Raw genomic sequence first — 20756 nt, 5'->3', positions numbered from 1 at the left:
CCATGCACCGTAACTTTATTCTCTTTGTGCTTCTCCATGTTGGGTTTTATTTTTGGGTGTCCTTTTCATAGGCAATTTTTACCCAGCAGCAGGTTGGGGGCCGCTCTCAAGGTCAAGATTTTCGAGGCTCAATTAATAATTATTAGAGGATAAACTGGTTGGGGTGAAGGGAGAATTAACTTTATACCGTCCTGTGTTCCTTTTATTACTTATACGTCCCTACTATGTTTTCTACTTTCATATTAAATTTAAGGACATTCTAAGTAGGGTCTGCAAACGAATTATTTTTTTTTTGAAAGTCAGACAAATCACTAAAAAAATATTTTAACTCCTTTTAACATCTTCCTCGGAAGTAAATTAAGTTTTTAAAAAAATATATAAGACGATAAATTAATGGAATATAAAAATAAAAAATAAATAAAAAAAATAACAGGGAAAAATTGAAGTAAATAAAATATTGGGAAGTTTTGAAAATTTATTTGAAATTTTAAAGAAGGACCAGGAAAATGTAAGTTTAAACTCTAAAATTATTGCAAAGTTTGACCTTTCCTTTTAACGCTTTGCAGGAAAACTGAAAAGATGATGGCGGCAGAGGTAATATTGCTAGAATTTTAGTAGTGACTCCGTTTTAGATGCTGAAGCCCCACTTGCTCCTGTGGGATAGTGTCCTTTATTTTCGCATTATGTTCCTGTTTAAGTTTCCTCTAAATGATCAATGGCACATTGAAGTTTTATGGGACCAAATTTTTCAATTGCAGTTATCACGGCGGGATGAACTTATGAGGAATGGACTCCAAGAAGTCTCCTACCAACACAGGCTAATGCAGCGCTCAAATGACACTCTTGACCTCTGCCAGGGTAAACCTAGATTTAGATCTCGACAAAGGCCTCCGAAAAAATTTCGCCCAAAAACTCCGAAGCAGCCTGAACCAAAAGAGGATTACAGTGAAAACGATATTACTATTGAAGGAGCAGAATGGCCCGACACATCGAAACCGAAGGCACCGGGTCCATGCGCTGAGAAAGATGATCATGGCCGTGACCGTTCCCGTGACCGTGACCGTGACCATGACCATGACCGTGGCGGTGACCATAATCGTGGCGGTGACCATGACCGAGCCGGTGGTCCATTTCCTCGTGTTCGTGATGTATGTGATCCTTACATGCTTCCCTATACTACGGACTATTTTCCTGCTGGACCCCATGGCCCCCGTGTTCAGTTATGTCCATACGTACCTCTGCAACCATATTGGCCTGAACCTAGGCACCGGAGAGATTGGGAGTAGAATGAAGCCATATTAAGCTTTTCGGGATTGTGGGTATTTTCGACATGGTTTGTAATAGTTTACGCATTTTCTTTTTAGTCCTGATTTTATTGATAAATTTATGGAAGTGTTTGATTTAATAAAGGTTTCGGATCAAAAGAATGGAGGTTGATTACCGGTTCCCTCATTCAAAGTGGGTGGTGCCTATGGCATATGCCAGGCTCCTGATAGTTAGCTGATAGACTAAATTCCAGAAGGCCATTCCTGATTTCAGTAAACTGAAGGTCGCCGTTTGTAAGGGCAAACGAACTGTTATTTATCAAGGACATCCTCGATGCCTGGATTCCTCCATTAGTTTGTAAGTTCTACTCTTTTTCGATTTTTTACATTACCAGGAAGGGTGATCCTTTGATAACCAATCCCGCTGCAGGGCAAAGCAGTAATGATGTTGCCTTTTCTTAATGTGTAACCTATCCGCTGTCACTTGCTACGTCTGACCAATTCTTCCACTGGTATCTGGCTCGCACGCCAATATAGTTGTCCGTATGGCATTGTGTTGAATCAAATTCCTCCAATAATACGATAAAGACAAGTATTAACGAATATTTGGAGCTCTTGGGAAATAGCGGTGGTCAATTCTTACGTGCCTATTAGTAGCACTGAACACATTTAGAGAGACAAGAGATATGATAATCCTTAGGAAGAATGATTGGTTGATGGCTATGTTCTGAAAGTCGGGACTGATGGATACGTCTGCCTTGAGTGCTAACAGACAAGGGTAGCCGATTAAGCAGAGTGGATAACTTCATGGTCTTCTATAACTTATTTGTAGAGGCTTCCCTTGCTTGGTTCGTTCGACACTGAATGGATCACAATGTAATGAGTTGGCAGACTAAACCACTCGCAAACGCCTTGAGACCCTAATAGACCCTTTCTCCAGCTCCATTGGGGTGGCCTCGTTCTCTCGGGACATGCCAGGACAATGCCAGGATATCGCTGTGTCCATACAGTAAGTCGCAGCATGCTTACAGCAAATTTACCAATCCACCATTACCACCACCAAGTAGAAGGTTCCCCAGAGGCTCTTTCTTTTTGATATGGAAGCTGAAATCTGTTTAGAAGCGATCCATGTACAATCTAACATGCGTTTCAAGGCTTTAATATGGGGTATGTGAGACTTGAAGGTCTGAAGTCCTTCACAGACCGTTTTTCCTTTCTACAATCAGGCTAGTCATCGCACTGCAGTCATAGTCTCTAATATGACGTGTATCAGAGACAAAATTCGTGCTCCCTAAAAGTTCCAAGGTCTCGCTAGGGAATTCCTACGAAGTGCCGTTTGATATCCTCAGAAAGGTCGCGTTGCTATGTCCCATAGGCGGAATCTTGCTAAGTTTACCGTATCGTTGATGATTTCGATGGATCAAATAAACAGGATCTTCCCTTGGCAGTGCTAATGGTTAAAATGTGTACTTGCATCAGATTTTGACGATCTCAATAAATTGTTTTCTCAATGTATTTGTTCAGGTAGGAGGTTCCGTTAGTAACCTCTGTATCTTTCTTTATGGTCCCTACCTTTGAATATGGTTTTCGGTTTATATTAGAATCGGTTGTTTTTATTAACTTAAATTTGACCGAGTCATTTCCCTTGGCGTTCCTGGCTTCGGGACCTACGTCTTGAGATTTATGTCGAAGAAGATTCAGCTGTGTGTCGGTTGTTGAATATTCCCCGGTTGTCCGTTCTAAAAATTTGACTCTCAGTGAAGTAAGAGGATGGTACATGTTACAATCCTTTCGGTGGCACTGCTCTGTCGTAGTCTAGATACAAATGACGCGATCGCCAGAGCTTCTCCCAAAACACACAAGAAAGCCTTCAAGTGTTTCTTCGCTAGAATGCTTCGTTAGGGCTGCCTGTGCTTTATTGTTTAAAGGATTAAAATATTTCTCCTGGGCCGTTTAACGATTGAGTCTTTAACCTAGACCTCCTAAACGACCTAAACAAGAGTTTATATCCTCGTGAGGATGAATCTGCGCGCTTTTCTCTGTCCGGACCTGAGCTCCAGCGACTCAGTCGTGGTCAAACTGGGGCAGACGGGCTGGGGACAACTGTGACAATTGGGGGGGAAGTCCTTGATATCACCCAACTAACCGACAACGGGATTCGTAGGGTGGAGAACTGGAGAGTGTCTGATCAGAGATCTTTCTTATATCATTGTTGGATACTTTTTAGTCTAGAGCTTACGGTAGAGACCTCCAAACCTTTCAGAGATCCTAGAAGGATCGACTGTAGCAAGTTTAGCTAAGTTATCAAGAACAAACTTCTCCGGTGCGCAAATTGATAAGCTAGACACGACAGGCGAACTAGAGGCAAAAGTCGGGGCTTTGGAAAAAGCATTCGAGACTGCCTTTAAAGTTTCCTGCCCTGCTAAATACACCAAGAAGACTTTACCACCATGATTGAATTGAGATTTGCTTAGCGTCAGGAAGCTGACCAGGAGGATCTTCAATATCTGCCTGAAGAAGCACAAATCCGCCAACAAGACTGCCAAGAGGCAGTTCTGGTTGGACTATTGTTCGAAAATTGAAAGCACAAGTAAACCTGCGGGGCTCAGTAAGATTCTGTCCAAGGAACATATTAGCCCATCCTTTCTTAAAAAGTCGGAAGGTTCGTAGACGAAAACTTCTGGTGAAATCCTGGAGTTGCTGGTTCAGACGCACTTCCCCGCCAGCGAGGAGGTCAGTGAGTCAGAGCCTTGCTTGGAGGGTATGTAGCCGCCCCAACTGTGCGAGACTATTTAATCGGTAATTACCGAGCATAAACTCGGCTGGGCTATAGAGCTGACCCCGCTTGTGAATGGGACAAAAACTGAAGAAAAAGAAGAAGAAATTTGGCTGGGCTATAAGCTGGTTCTCAGCATATAAACCTCCGGGCCCAGATGGCCGTGGCTTGCCGAGATTTACCGGTGCTCTACCGTACCACAGTCTTGGAGACGACAGTTTTCATACCGAACTCAGACAGGCGCGGCCATGAGTCCGCGAAGGACTTTCGACTAATCAGCCTTACCTATTTCGTGTTGAAGACCCTAGAGCGCATCTTGCACCTCTACTTAAGAACAATTACAAAGAGAACGCCTAAGTCCCAGCATGTCCACCTCAAAGGCAAATCCACAGAAATGGCTTTTCACGAGGGTAATTGGTAAGGTTGTGCGGTCACTGGAGTACAAGCAGTATACCCTAGCTGCTACAACTGTACTGTACAAGACTATGATCTTGCCAGTCCTTATTTGTTCCTCGGAAACCTGGGTTGTTAGCAAGACAAATTTTGAACTCTTGCCCGCGTTCGAGAGAAGAATCCTCCGAAGAATTATTGGCCCCCTACATGAGAATGGATGATTCTGTAGCCTACATAACGACGAAATCTATTAGCGATACTACGACCGTATGGATGAGGATGATTCAGCCTGGAAAGTCTATAACGCCCACCACGAAGTGTGGGGAAGCAGCGACACTAATCGTAGTGGTGAGTACCTTCTCGAATTTATTCTTAGCAATAAGTTAGAAATATACAACGTAGGGAACACTCCAACATTTGTAACCAGCACCAGACAAGAAGTACTAGATATAACTCTAGGAAATACCCTAATGAACGGGATGGTCAGGAATTGGAGGGTGTCGGATGAACCCTCAATGTCTGATCACAGGATAATCAGATTCGACATTGAGGGTAACTCCGAAATAAAAAGAATAATAAGGAATCCCAAGAGAACGGATTGGGAATCCTACACAACGCACTTGAGCAACGATATTGCCCACCTTCCAGGGGGCGGTGACATCAGGAGCGAACTGGAATTAGAAACGGTGGTGGAAAACCTCAACACAATCGTCATTGACGCATATGAGGCCATCAAGGGATGTACCATGGTGGAACAAGAACCTAGCCAGAATGAGAACAGAGGTACGAAAACTGTTTAACCGGGCAAAACAAACCGGGGACTGGTGGAGGTATAAAAATGCACTGACTGCGTATAGCAACGCGATCAGGGAAGCGAAATGGAACAGCTTTAGGGAATTCTGTGAAGGGATTGAACAGATCACAGAAGCAACCAGGCTGTACAAGGCTGTAGCCAAAGACGGGGGAATATCCTCTGTCTGCTTGAAAAAGGAAGATGGAACATTCACCGAGAATGAGGAGGACAGGGTACACCTGCTTCTCAGAACTCATTTCCCGGGGTCCTACCCCTCGGTGGCAGGTGACAACAATCTGCCTGACACCCCAACAACGAATAAAAGGGGAAGGAAGGAGAGCTGGAAACTAACACAAGACAGTGTTTAGCGTCCGAGGCGATCGGACGTGTTGACAAGTGTGTAAACCACGCGGTGATAACTGTGAGTTTTATATAACGGTGAGTGTTAGTGTGTGCGACATTCGGTCGACACCAAGCCAAAGTGAAACGAATCGGAATCGAAATAAATAAGAACAACAAATAAGACAATAAGTTTAAAACAGTGAGCACAAAGACGATGAGTGAAACTGACGCGGCCGGGTTCACGAAGGTGACCCGGAAAAAGCGTAGAAAGGGTACGGACAGCCCGACTAACACCCAACCACTAGACTCCGACGACGGAACGGAGAACGCGTCGGAAACTACGCTATCGAGCGACTGCGAGTCCGACTCGCAGGCTAGCTCAGACGAGACGGTCCGAAGTGCCGTATCCGTCACTGAGATCCGCGAGTCGGTCGGTCTGCGCAAGCAGAACAAGCTGCTACTGAAGCAGCTTAAGGAGGCTCGCGCTGAGAACCGGCATCTGGCGACCGTCATCAAGTCGCTGGAGGCCACAATCGCCCGAACCTTCGGGACTTCCGCGCCCCTCCCGCGCCTGCCGCGCCAACAGCGCCCGCCGCGCCAACAGCGACTTCCGAGGTGATGGACACCACCACCGAGGAACCAACACCGGCACCACTCGCCCTACCATCCGGGTCAAGCCCAGCAGCGTTCCCGTCCCTCGGCGAAGCGAGGAAGCGGCAGCCCGCCGTCGTCCCGAAACCGCCAGCGCCAAAGCCGCAACATCATCAACAACCGAGGCCAGCCACTGCAGCCCCCGGAAAAAAGGAGGTAAGTCGAAGGATTCCTCCATTAGTAGTAGTCGAAGACGCGGCTACCTTCCGTACCATAAAAACAAATATATCCCATGCCCTCCCCAACAACTACCTGATAAAGAAATCAGGTAGCTCTCACCAGATCTTGACCAAAACACCCGAGGATTACGCTACCGCCAAGAAGGTGCTCGTGGAGAACAACAATAAGTTCTTCACGTACACCCTCCCATCGGATAAGACGACCAGCCTCATCCTACGAGGCCTCGATTCGACGTTCTCCCCTCAGGAGATCGTCGAAGAACTGAAAGCTCAGGGAGTATCAAGCACCCTGAGCGCTAAACCCTTTGCCACCACCTGGGCCAAAACTAATAACGTGAACCTCGACTTGTGGTTGGTCACTTTTGATGCAACCTTCAACGAGGAGCAGCTGCGCGAGGTGAAAGCCGTACAGCACATGGTTGTTCGTTTTGAACAAATCCATAATAAACAAGTGCTGCAGTGCAAGAACTGCCAGCGTATCGGGCACGCGGCAACCAACTGCCACCTCACCTACAGGTGTGTCAAGTGTGACCAACTACACGGCCCGGGCGAATGCGCCAAAACAGTTGAGCAGGCACCGAAGTGTGTCAACTGCGGGGGCAATGACCACCCCGCCAACTACCGCAAGTGCCCACGGTTCATCCAGGTGGTGGCAAGGAGGAATGCACAAAAACGTGCCCCTCCCTCCCGCCCTCTCCCCTCAACTACCTCCCGCCCCGCTGGTCGTCCTATCACGAACCCTGCCTTCACCCGTCCGTCCGTGTCCTTCGCCGACGCCGCACGAAGCGGAACCTCTCCCCGGACTCCCAACCACGTAGTCCAACCCACCACCATATCCAATCCAGACTTCCTCGAGTTCGCCAGGAAATCCCAAGAATTCCTGCAAATGTTCAACTCAATGGTCGGTATCTTGGCATCCATTAATGGACGTTAAGATAATTGAGTTGAACATCAACTCAATCATCGGCCGCGCCCGCAGACATGAGTTCGAGCTGTTCCTTGGCGAGCACAAACCCGATATAGTTCTCCTATGTGAAACTAGGTTGAACTATAGATACAATCCTTCCTTTCCCAACTTCAACCTCTTCCGGACTGACCGACCTCAGTCCAATCCTCAAGGCCGGGACACCTGTGGCGGAACGGCCGTCCTCATTTCCGACAAATTCCTTGTCACCCAAATCCACCCACCTCCCAACACCTTCAGATCCATGGAAATCTCACTGGTCTCCTTCGAATCCCAATCAACCTCGGTCTTCGTTGCCTCCGTTTACTGCCCCAACCAATCCTTCGACACCCAAGACTTTCTCCGCATCAAATCCTTCTGCGCGTCCCTACACCGCTCTCCCGGTAAACAATTTTCCATTATCATAGGTGGAGACCTCAATGCCAGACACCCGTCCTGGTTTGATGCACGGTCGAACCACAACGGGGATCAGCTCCACCTGTTTCTCACAACTTCAAATCCAAATATCAACCTAGCCCATTTCAGTCCGGCACTCCCGACCTTCAATAAATCACACTACCATTCCTACCTAGACCACTTCCTGATCAGCAGTAACCTGACGGTCATTCCCAACCCGAACACCTTCCCCTTCCTCGAAACGGTCCCCGGCATCAGCGATCACGATGCCGTAATCCTAAAAATAAGACTTCCGGACAGAGTCGTTCGGTCCACCCCACCCTCAGTTCCTGACTTCCAGCGTGCAAACTGGAAACACATCAACCTTGCCCTCAAGTCCAAACTTCAACCTCTCCTACTCCCATCCAACTGTACAGTTCCTAACGACTCCATAGACCTGACAGTTCGTCAATACACCGAAGCAGTTCGGCAAGTATGCGATGAACTGATCCCTTCACGTCCCTTAAATTACCGCAACCTAATCACCCTTCCCGACGATATCCTATCCGACATCAAATACAAAAAGACCCTCAGGCGGAGACTATTTAGGAATAGATACTCTCCGCAGTCCTCTCACCTCCTCCCCGAAATCCGCGAATTGGACACGTCCATTCGCGAACGAATCCTCACCCTATACACCCAATATCTCCACAACCGCCTCTCCAACACTGAGCTAAACCCTGGCACATACAGGGAACTCAGAAAAACCTGCCCGCGTTTGGGCAAATCCGTCCAACAAAACGCGATCCTTCCCCAAAACATCCCACCCACAGAAAAAGTCAAAGTCCTTGCTGACCACTTCCTACAAGCCCACCACTGTACCCTCCACTTCCGCGAACCAAGTTTCGATAACGAGGTAAACGGAAAGATCTCCCAACTCCTAACTAACCCTTCCTACCTCATTCCCCAACCCACACAAAACCCCTTCGACCATGCTCTCGCCGACCCAAGTCAGCGAGAGAATATCCCCTCCATCCACTTTGTCAGTCCAGACTCGGTCAAGGCGGCCATCGACGCCTCCAAAAACAAGAAATCAGTCGGGCTTGACAAAATCCCCTCCATCGTCCTTAAGAAATGTGCTCCAAGCATCGCCCCCATTATGTCCTCCATCATCAATCACTGCCTTATGAATGCCCACTTCCCAACAGATTGGAAGAGTGCTCGAATTGTTCCTATCCCAAAGAAAAACCAAAACCCACTAAATCCCGATAGCTACAGGCCTATCTCAATCCTCTCTTCCTCCGCCAAGATTTTCGAGCGGATCATCAAAGACTCTATCGACGAGCACTGCGACTCCAATCATTCTATCCCACAATTCCAATTCGCAAACCGTCCCAAACATTCAGTCGAGCATGCGCTGCTCGTACTCAAATCGGACGTCCTCCTCGGTCTCAACCGGAACGCTCCGACCATAGCCTGCCTCCTCGACATAAAGAAGGCTTTCGACTCCGTATGGCAATACGGTCTCGCATACAAGCTTTCTGAAGTCCTCCAGTTCCATCCGCACCTCTGTAAGCTAATTCTTAGCTTTCTTGATGGGCGGAAATCCCAAGTCCAACTCCGAGAACACCTCTCCTCCCCATATTCTAGCCCGGCTGGCATCCCTCAGGGGTCAGTCCTCTCCGCCACCCTCTTTTCCCTGTTTACCGCAGACCTTCCCAAACCAACGCCACACCCAAATCCAATCCGAATCCTTCAATACGCGGATGATCTCATCCTCTACACCTCCACCAGAAACATCCCTGCCGGTGAAGCCCGCCTGAATTCCTATTTGGACGAGCTCTACCGGTACTTCACCCGATGGAAACTATCCCTGAACCCGCAAAAATGCGAATCCATCGTATTCCATGGTACCGCTAAAATGACGCCGAAAATGAGGAACGACATCTCAACCCTATCCCTGAAGATCCACAACGACACCATCCCAACCGTCAAGGAAGTCACCTACCTTGGGGTGACAATTAACTCCCGCCTATCCCACATCCCACATATCACGAAAGCACTGAACCGTGCAACAGGTGCCTTCAAATCCCTCTACCCAATCCTAAAATACCCCAGTCCAACTCCTCAGAAAGTCAAGCTGTTTTGCTATAAACAGCTTATCCGTCCCCTCCTCGTTTTCGGCTTCATCTTCTGGTCCGACACTTCCCCTCACCAAATGGAACGAATCCGCCTCAAAGAGCGCAGAATCCTCCGCCATTGTACCAACATCTACAAGAACGAAGACCGCTCCAAATACATCTCCAACCAGATCCTCTACGACTCCTCCCAAACGCCCCGCATCGACGCAGTCCTAGCCCGTCATGCCCTCAAATTCCTGGAAAAATCCAGACCCCACCCAAATACACTCATCTCCCAGGCCATGCAGATCGAGATCGTCGAAGAGAATCTTCTACGAACTCATCTGTTCCCACAAATCCTCACATCTCTCCAAGCCCGTAACCTTCTCTTCGACCCCGGCGGTAGAGTAATCCTCTACAACGGTAAATACTCCTCATCCCAATTTACAAAACCTACCCATCCTTAGCGCCACTCCTAGCTCCCTTTCCCAAACCCCTCCCGCATGCCCCCCATCCCATCCCACATCCTAGTTCCCTCCCCGCCCGCCCGCTTTTATAAAAAATTCAGCTAATGGAGGTTTTTTTCGACTTTTCCTCCAGATATCATTTTATACATTTTTTTCAATTATTCCTTAGCGATAAGTTAGTTTAAGCTATAGTTTGTACCTTAGATTAAGCTAGGCTGTTAAGGTAGTACTTAAGTTAGGTTAATTTAGCTTTATATTTTTATAGGTGTAATAAAAATTGTTGTTTTTCGCAATTGTTGTTTTTCGCTGGAAACTAACAAAGAAGCTAGGCTAAGATGGGCAGTGGGAACTTTTAAACCAATGAAATTAGCCGGAGTAGACGGCATTTTCCCAGCACTTATCCAGAGAGGCCTACAAATTATCTTAGAGTCTCTTCTGAGGGTGGTAAGGGGGAGCATAGCACTGGGTTACATACCAAGGGCGTGGAGACGGGCAAAAGTGGTCTTTATTCCGAAAGCGGGTAAAAAGGATCCTTTTCACCCTAAATCTTTCAGACCAATCTGCCTAACATCGTTCGTACTCAAAACGGTGGAGAAGGTCATAGACAACTATATTAGAACTAACGTTCTAAAGCGTAATCCCCTACATCACTGTCAACACGCTTACCGGGCAGGACGCTCAACTGAAACTGCTCTGTATCAACTGACAGAGGTACTACGGGACGCCATAGAAACAAAAGAAATTGCACTGTGCGCGTTTTTGGATATCGAAGGAGCATTCCACAACATATCGCACACAGAGATACAGGATGCCCTGAGCCGCAAAGGAGTGGGAAACATCCTGCCACTCTGGATGGGCAAAATGCTAGAAAGCAGACAAATAGATATATAAACAGGTACAAATTCTGTTATCATGAACACCACTCAAGGCTGTCCACAGGGTGGAGTAGTATCGCCGCTGATGTGGAGTATGGTAGTGGATGAACTCCTGGACGTGTTAACTAATACTGGAATACAAGTCCAGGGCTACGCGAACGACATTGTTTTAATCTGTAGGGGCAAATATGAAAATACCCTATGTGATAGAATCCAAACTGGACTAAGGGTTACTAGCTCCTGGTGCAGGAAGGTGGGACTGCGGATCAACCCAGCCAAAACCACCATAGTACCATCCACTAGGAAGCGTAACCTTGAACACCTGAGAGACATTAGGTTACATGAAATGGAGGTGAAACGAGAAACAGAAGTAAAATATTTGGGAATCACGCTAGACCAAAAATTACTCTGGAAGACACATGTCGGAAACACTTGTCGGAAAGCCACGAGGGCTCTGATGACTTGCAGATCCATAGCAGGAAAAAAATGGGGTTGCAGCCCAAAGATACTACTTTGGATATATACTGCAATAGTAAGGCCAATGATTACCTATGGAGCGATAATCTGGGCAGAAAGAACCCAACTCAGCACACAAGCCAGGGAATTACACAAGCTCCAAAGGCTTGCGTGTGCATCAGTGGGGCAATGAGGACATGCCCAACGGCATCCCTGGAGGTCCTTCTGGGATTAACCCCTCTCCATCTGCACATAGAGATGCAGGCAAGGAGATCAATATTCAGGATGGCCGGTAGTATGAGTGAGGTCGGGGAGCTGCCTAAATCGAAGGAAGATTGATATCCTTTCTAGGCGGTATCCCGAATTACTGATACCGAGGGACAACATGACAGCGAGGCTTCATTTCGATAAGAAGTTTGAAACACGTGGGAGTAACAAGGCAAACTGGGAGAGCGTGGCTGCGACATACGGCTTAAACCAGCAACTGATTACTTGGTACACTGACGGATCCCTCACTGCAGAGGGAGCGGGTGCCGGTGTCATTGGTCCAAGGAAAATGTACTTTGAGCCAATGGGCAGGTACACTAGCATATTCCAGGCGGAAATTTAGGCCATAGACAAATGTGCCTGCTTTAATCTGCAAAGGAACTACAGGGGGCAGAACATAGCTATTCTCACCGATAGCCAAGCAGCGATCAAGGCACTTAGGTCCAACCAGGTGAACTCTAAACTGGTATGGGAATGCCTTGAGAGACTGAATACACTCGGCTCGTCCAACAAGGTCTAGATACTTTTGGTTCCAGGCCATGCTGGGTTGGAAGGCAATGAGGCAGCGGATGAACTAGCCAAGAAGGGAGCAGGGATGCCTTTACACGGGCCAGAACCCTTCTGTGGAATCGGAAACGGTTTCATGGCTATGAATCTAAGAAATGAAGAGAATCGGTTGAGGGAACTATATTGGGCGGGCCTACCAGGGATGGAACAGTCCAGAGTGCTTATTGGGGGGTACGAACCCATGCGTACAAAGGATTGCTTAAACCTCACCAAAAAGAACCTCCGAATCATAGTAGGAATTCTCACTGGTCATTGTCGGCTGAACTACCACCTAGGGAAGCTAGGGATATCTACGGACACTGCCTGCAGGTTTTGTGAGGAGGAGGAGGACGAAACCTCTATACACGTCCTGGGACAGTGTCCGGCACTTGTGCAAAGTAGGTCGATACATCTGGGAGAACACTTAATACCAGATGCAAAGCTGAAACATCTGGAAGTGGGGAACATACTAAAGTTCCTAGCGGTTACAGGCCTGCTTGAGATACTATGATCAACAGGTACACTGTAACCAGTAAAAGGGGCACAATAGTTCTTCAAGGACGCGCTGCGACTTTCCCTTAACAAAATAATAATAATAAGGGCAATAGCTATGGTAAAAGATAAAGCAGACCCTGCCTGAGATGGATGATGATGACTCAATAACGTTAGTACCAGCGCCATTAAGGAAGTCTTGATTAGTAGTGGATTGGAAGGGTATCTTACGCACTGGATAATAAGCACGCCTAGATCCAGGATAATCCATTCGGACCCGGGAGATAGCCACTTGACCAGAAAAAGTATCTGGATGTGGTATGTCTGTGTGTCCCATTCTAACGTACGGTTCTGTGGTATGATGGCAAGCTTTGAGCAAAAAATACAATACAAAAGATCCGAGGCAACTGGACTCCCGGTCTACCCGGTCTACTGATATGCACTTCAGCTCTCCCCAGGATTTTCCGAGACACTCGCACTCCTTCTCCACTTTACTGTGGCAAGTGCCCTTAGGGCGACCCATTTGGATCTGTAATTATTAGTAAGTTTGCGGAGACAGTATGTTGTTGAATCTTGTTGTCCACTTTTGTTGGTCCACGATGGACTGGGATCTGGTTAGCCGGTATTTCGCTATTCTGGTTCCGGAGAACGCTGCAATAATCGGCTTTGTGGTTGTCGTCAAGTATTTAGACGTTCCACACCTTATGGACGTCCCTCCAATATCACGTATTCTCGGTTTCGTTGGCAGTTTTAAGGCAGTATCCATGCGGATTTTTTTTTTGGAAATCCTAAGTTGCTTCACGAATTTGTGCTCTTGTTTTAGCTCTGCATCAAATTGTACGTCAGTTTAAAAAAATTGATGGTAGTAAGGCTTTGAAAATTACTTCAACGTCCCAGCTCAATATGTAGCTCGCATAAGCTTTTTAATTTCGTCCAGGACTAAATTAGATTTCTTGGAAAATAATCAAAATTCGATAAAAACCTTTAGATTTTCTCTAAATTTAAGATAAAACTAAAATAATTGCTTTAACTGAGGAATAGTGGTTGTAGGGGTGGACAAGGAGAGAAAAAGAAGGACCGAAACAATCAGAGAACTTGAAGGGTAAGTGATTAGAATATTGGAGGACCGAAGACCAGTTTATTCCTCGTTCGTTTGGATGATCACCATAACTTTTTTGTGATTTTTGTGATGAGAACTGGATCGTAGTGATGAGGATAGGATTATAATGGCGAGAAATGTGGTGACGAAGATTATTGTGATGCGAATTGCATTGATGGAATTGTGATGATGAGGAAAGGATTACGACGACAACAATCGCAGTGAAGAGGATAGTAGTAATTAGGATTTTGATGATGAAATGTGTTGTTGAGGACTCTATTAACGGAGGATCAAGTAATTAGTACTGTAGTGATGAGTATTGCCCTAATAGGGATAGCAGATGTGGGGATCGGAATTGCGAAAGTGATGGCCGCAATGGTGATCCAGAGATGAGGAACTTAATGATATGACCTCTGGGATGGAGACTTTAGTAATGGGTAGGACTGCAGTGGTGAGGACTATAATGATGGGAGCTGATATGATGGGAATTGTTGCGCTTCTTCATATTACACATCAAGTAATAGTGTAGAGCAAAAATCTCCGACCTCAAATAATCTGGGACTATATCTGACCCTTCGTATGTAAGCCATCATCTGTGCTAAAGACACGCTTTTAATTTATCACAGGGATAGTTCGGGTGTCCCTTGAATACATCTTCGCTTCAATCGTCGCCTGCAGATATTTGACATTTCGCTTCAGAGTGATGATGTGGGTGCCAACAAGAATACTAATAGAATTTCCTTTGGTAATCAAGACCACCTCCATCTTTTCTTCAGTAATGACAAGCTGAACTTTCTCCAGCCAAACTTTTACGGCGGTGATGTTACATTACCGTACATTTCAACATCTTCATTTTATTTCACGATGACAATCCCATCCAGATCACCCGCGAAAACGATTATTGTGGCCTCTTACGGCACTGGAACGACAAGGACCTCATTGTACATCATCATCATCATCATCAATGGCGCAACAACCGATATCCGGTCTAGGCCTGCCTTAATAAGAAACTCCAGACATCCCGGTTTTGCGCCGAGGTCCACCAATTGGATATCCCTAAAAGCCATCGTTCCATCTCAGGCAGGGTTTGCCTTATTTCCTTTTTCTACCATAGATATTGCCCTTATAGACTTTCCGGGTGGCATCATCCTCATACATACGGATTAAGTGATCCGCCCACCGTAACCTATTGAGCCGGATTTTATCCACAACCTGACGATTTCGTCATTGTGTAGGCTATGGAATCGTCCATCCTCATGTAGGGTGCCAAAAATTCTTCGGCGGATTCTTCTCTCGAACGCGGCCAAGAGTTCACAATTTTTCTTGCTAAGAACCCAAGTTTCCGAGGAATACATGAGGACTGGCAAGATCATTGTCTTGCACAGTAAGAGCTTTGACCCTAGGGTGAGACGTTTCGAGCGGAACAGTCGTTGTAAGCTGAAATAGGCTCTGTTGGCTGACAACAACCGTGCGCGGATTTCATCATCGTAGCTGTTTTCGGTTGTGATTTTCGACCCTAGATAGGAAAAATTGTCAACGGTCTCAAAGTTGTATTCTCCTATCCTTATTCTTCTTCGTGTTTGACCAGTGCGGTTTGATGTTGTTGGTTGACTCGTCTTCGGTGCTGACGTTGCCACCATATATTTTGTTTGGCCCACATTAGTGTGCAGCCCAAGATCTCGCCTCAATTGCCGTCTGCTCGATCTGGATGAAAGCAGTTTGTACGTCTCGGGTGGTTCTTCCCATGGTGTCAATATCGTTAGCATAGGCCAGTAGTTGGGTGGACTTGAAGAGGATCGTACCTGTTGCATTTACCTCAGCATCACAGATCACTTTCTCGAGGGCCAGGTTAAAGAGGACGCATGATAGGGCATCCCCTTCTCGTAGACCGTTGTTGATGTCGAATGTTCTTGGGAGTGATCCTGCTGCTTTTATCTGGCCTCGCACATTGGTCAGGGTCAGCCTAGTCAGTCTTATTAATTTCGTCGGGATACCGAATTCTCTCATGGCATTGTACAGATTTACCCTGGCTATGCTATCATAGGCGGCTTTAAAGTCGATGAACAGATGGTGCAACTGTTGTCCATATTCCGACAGTTCGCTCGCCGCAGAGAGAAAATAAGATCTGTTGCTGATTTGCCTGGAGTGAAGCCTCTTTCGTATGGGCCAATGATGTTCTGGGCATATGGGGCTATCCGGGCTAGCAAGATAGAGGAGAATATCTTATAGATGGTACTCAGCAACGTGATACCTCTATAATTGCTGCACTGTGTGATATCTCCCTTTTTATGTATGAGACAGATAATGCCTCGTTGCCATTCGTCAAGCATTGATTCGCTGTCCCATACCTTGAGCACCAACTGATGAACCACTTGCTGTAACTAATCGCCTCGATATTTAACCAATTCGTATGTTTGTGGCCGTATCCATGATAACGTTCTTCAGGTGGTTGTGAAGATTATTTGTTGATGCTTCATCTCCAGGTCCTCGGCTCACTGCAGTTATTGCGGCATCCATTTCCCTCTTATAGGTGTCGCGGAGGACTGTGTTGTGGATGGCTTCAGTGTTCACTCTCACCTGATTGTCAGAGGGGATTCTAGGTGGTATTGTTATTCGAGCTCAGAGCACCATGCCAACAAGATAGTGATCCGAGTCTATATTGGCCCCCCTATATGTTCTGAGATTCATCGAGGCTGAGAGGTGGCGGCGTTCGATCAAAACGTGGGCAATTTGGTTGAAAGGGGTCCCGTCTGGAGAGGCCCACGTATGTTTGTGGACCGCTTTCCGCGCAAACCAGGTACTTTCAACAACCATTTCGTGTGACCCTGCTAATTGAATAGTCCGCAGTCCGTTATCATTTGTTTTTTCGTGTAAGCTATGGGAGCCAACGTATCGCGTGAATACGGGCTCCCTCCCTACCTGGCTATTAAAATCCCCAAGTATGTTCGTTCTACTGCCTCGAAGAAGGTATCCTTCTCCGACTCTGCAGTCTCCTCTGTAGGGGCGCGAACGTTAGTGAGGCTTATATTTCTAAACTTGCCTCGCAAGCGCAGAGTACATAGCCGTTCGCTTATGTTTTCAAAGCCGATAACAGCAGGTTTCATTTTTTGGCTGACTAAGAAACCTACTCCGAGCACATGGTTTACTGGATGAGTGCTCTAATATATGGTGTAGCGGCTCTTCTCCAGGAAACCGGTCCCTGTCCATCGTATCTCTTGTAACGCTGTTATATCAGCCCTATATTGGGACAGGGTATCGGCTAGCTGCTCATCAGCTTTATCTCTGTACAGGGAGCGCACGTTCTATGAGAAAATGCGCAAATCGTTAATCCGTTGTCTTCGCCGGGTTCGTCGTTGTAAAGTCCATCCTGTCCGAGGCTCCTTTCGTGGCTGCGTAACATCGGTTTCCCGTGTAGGGTTGTCAGTCCTACCCAACCCCCAACCTGGAGGACCAGTTGGTACAATTTGTCCCGTTTTTAGGCGCGGGAGACTCGCCTTCATCCTTCTCCGTCTGCAGCTTTTCGTTACGAAAGAGCTCTCAGCGGTCACCACGTGGAGGTAAAGATAGGGTTTGGTAGTAGAGCTGTTGTTGGTTCAGCAGGCATTTCCTAGGTTTTATGCTCCATCGTGGGTACCAATCCACGTTTCGCCCTGGAACCTATACTACCCTTTGACCACCCATCATCATTGTACATCACGGTCGACAAAGTGGAGCTCAACCCTGAGCCCTGTGGTACTCCTACCGTGACGGTGTCTTGATTCAGTCCTCCGTTCGAGTAACTTAGTCAAGTAATTAGAGACACTCTTTTTAGTTACTGAACTTTTTAATCCTAGCTGGCTGAATTGACCACATTTGTACGTCCAATGTTACCATGGAACTACACTTACTGGAGAATGCCGCGTCTAGTGCCAATTTCAAAAGTACACCAATGACGTTGATCGACGAACTAGCTTGAGGAAAACCAAACTATTGTTCCGATGGGCCAATATTCATTGATAATCGAAAACCTATTGAAGTAGACCCTTTCTAGCATTTTCCCTACCATGTTTATAAGGCAAATCAGGCGGCATGATCATGAGATTACGGATTACCTTTTGTGTTTCCGCAGCAAAACTATCTTTCGCTTCTTACCCCGAGCGGGAAATACTCCCTCTACCATGCAGGTCTCGAATAGGCTGATGAAGTAGTTGGGTCTAGTCTTAACAGCGAGTTTAAGGACTCTATTTGGATCCCACTCTTTTTCCTACGGGCTCAGGTTTGCCTGCGCGCAAATTTCTTTAAAGCATTCTCGTTTGTTAGGGGGTATAGTCGACTTAGGCCTTCCGCGAAGGTTTTATGGTATATACTTCTCATTTCCCGACGAAGTGTGGTCTGTACCGTAATATTGTGGTCTGTACCGTAATAATGAGTTCGAACCTGTCCCCCGAAAAGTAGATACATTTTCAGCGGTCGACAGCTGCAAGTATAGCTCTGCGAAAGCCTCGAGCAATCCACAGCCTAGTCGCAGACTATGACTTCTTGCATCGAAAACTAACATATCTAACATCTTCCGGTATTGTGTGAGCGTCGTGCTTTGTGGAGCATAGCAACTGTATATGTGGGTACTAATTATTTTTGCCCTGACGAATCCAATTTCTTGAAAGCTACATCACTACTTGGATGTTTTGATTTTGACACGCCCATGTTGCCGCCTTACTAGTTGCATCTTTGGCCCTGCTGCGATAAGACTCGTTGATTAGCGCCACTTCCGGCTCCTACTCATAGATGACCTGTGAAGGTAGGTCCTACGCTCCCCTCCCCCTGCGTTCCAGGCTTTAGTAAATACTGCGCATCTGATGCCTGTAACATGTTGACAGTGGAGATCGTTTTCCCCTTGCAAAGTACACATTCAGGGTCAATTTTGTCAGTTTCCCAAGGTGATAATTTAGCCTACAGTGATCTGCGAGTTTACCGCAATTTTTTATAAGAATCTTCTTGGTCCGGTTAGAGGAAGTCTGTGAGTATTTTGACGCGTATATTCTTATAAGCCCCCCCCCCCCCCCCCCCCGCGTTTTATTCCTGGAAACCTTGTTAGTTCCCTAAACTATCGCCCTTCCTCCCTGAGTGCTGAGAATATTCCAATTCTGCTTCCTTCTTTGGTTACTCATTCTTTGTTATAATACATCCCGGGACCGGGAGTATCTAGACTGGTTCAGATATACAGATCTCTGATTAGTAGCCGCGAAAGCTACAGACTGCTCACCTTCTTTCTCTTTGGAATCACCGTATAACATTACATCACAAGACTATAGGGGCGCTGACACGGATGAGTTTTGGAGCTATGGCACGGATTGTAGGCATTTTGACAAGGATTTCAATTATACTGCGGGCTATAGACATATATTCCTTTTTACAAAAAATATTCCATTCTCTTACGTTTCCTTTCTAGGCTGATTCACCATTGAACATTCGGGACATTGGAAACCATCATCAATTGCCATTTGAAAAATGACAGCAAGAAATCGTTGCGAAGACCAAAAAACTGTAACCTTCCCTGAATATCCAAGTAGCTCTGAAGATGTCCAAATCACCCCGGACATCTGGCCTGAAGATGACGAGCCAACAATATGTGAGAAGGGCAAGAGTGGCAGATCTAAGGGTAGTACTCGCCGTGCGGAGAAGTATGGTAAAGGCTCTGGTTCGAACAAGCAGGGTGGCGGCCATGATAGTGACTTCGATTGCGATCCGTATATGTTACCATATAATAACATATATTATCCAGCAGGACCCTATGGACCACGGATTGAACTCTGTCCATATGTCCCATTAAATTCTAGCCCTAAAAATTCTAGAAACAAGAAACGGATGGTGTCAACAAGTAAAAAGTAGACAGAATATTTCGGGTCTTGTTGGCGTGGTTCTGTAGTAAACCTGGAGGTATCATTCAAATCTATTTTAGTAAATTTTATAAAATAAAGTGCTGTTTAAATTTATCTTGTATCTATTATCTTAAGAGGGTATGACTTGATCGATGGGGGTTGGAATAAGGATGACTTAATTAGTTAGTGATTTTAGGGGCTCTTTTCCTAATTAACCATAATAAATTAAGGTGGATGCAAGCATGGGTCCTTACGAAAATGGCTCCTACAGATAAACTTGAGAAGGCTCGACAACCATACTCGCGGCGACAATGTTGATTCTTCTTTAATCAGTGATTATGGCTTGAGTACATGTCGGACAACCAGCACCATACCATCTACCTTTCATGGCTTTCGAATATAAAGATTTCAGACTTTGTCAAGTTTTTAAGATCTACCAACTCTTTTGATTTTACCAAGTTTTCAGATTTTACAAAGGTTTCAGATTTAACTATAGCTTCTGGATTTGTGTAGAACCAGAGCAGCTTTTGTTGCAGCGTCTTTAATAGCATTCGAAAGGCAATATTTATTTCTGAAGGATGACACTGGTAAATCCTAACCTAAATAGCTATGCGGGCTAGGTAAACGCCGGAGACAAGATCAAGAAGTGCCAATGCAAGGAGCGACAACAGCGCTACTGTGCAACATTTTGATTCTGCAAACTCTTAAGATCTTGAGAGTTGTAAGAAGGACGAGGGGACCAAAATGTAACCTGCTCAGACCTTGCGAGTCAGCCCTTGGTGTTCACGGATTCAGCTATCACAAAGCCTGAAGTCCTTTAAATTGTTTGCCCAGTGTC

The 20756-nt window shown here is 46.3% G+C and overlaps 2 protein-coding genes across 3 annotated transcripts; both read left to right on the top strand.

Annotated features, from left to right (window-relative positions):
• The first annotated feature begins 407 nt into the window (after positions 1 to 407).
• Positions 408 to 1427, top strand: LOC119651992 (uncharacterized protein DDB_G0284459-like). The gene is made up of 3 exons (XM_038055911.1): positions 408 to 508; positions 567 to 594; positions 759 to 1427. Coding segments are annotated over exons 1-3 (558 nt in total). The 5' UTR covers positions 408 to 506; the 3' UTR covers positions 1287 to 1427.
• A 12403-nt stretch (positions 1428 to 13830) lies between these two features.
• On the top strand, positions 13831 to 20032 carry LOC119651999. Of its 2 annotated transcripts, XM_038055927.1 has the most exons (3): positions 13831 to 14063; positions 19489 to 19767; positions 19825 to 20032. In XM_038055927.1, the coding sequence occupies exons 2-3, from the start codon at positions 19548 to 19550 to the stop codon at positions 19926 to 19928; spliced, it is 324 nt and encodes a 107-aa protein (XP_037911855.1). In that variant the 5' UTR covers positions 13831 to 14063; positions 19489 to 19547; the 3' UTR covers positions 19929 to 20032. The 2 variants fall into 2 exon arrangements, with proteins under 2 accessions (XP_037911855.1, XP_037911854.1); XM_038055926.1 differs by having other exon boundaries at positions 19489 to 20032.
• The last annotated feature ends 724 nt before the right edge of the window (positions 20033 to 20756 follow it).

This window comes from Hermetia illucens, chromosome 3 (genome assembly GCF_905115235.1).
Source record: "Hermetia illucens chromosome 3, iHerIll2.2.curated.20191125, whole genome shotgun sequence".
Taxonomy (NCBI): Eukaryota; Metazoa; Arthropoda; class Insecta; order Diptera; family Stratiomyidae; genus Hermetia; species Hermetia illucens.
The sequence above is the reverse complement of the archived record's forward strand: the minus strand, read 5'-3'. Positions and strand labels throughout refer to the sequence as shown.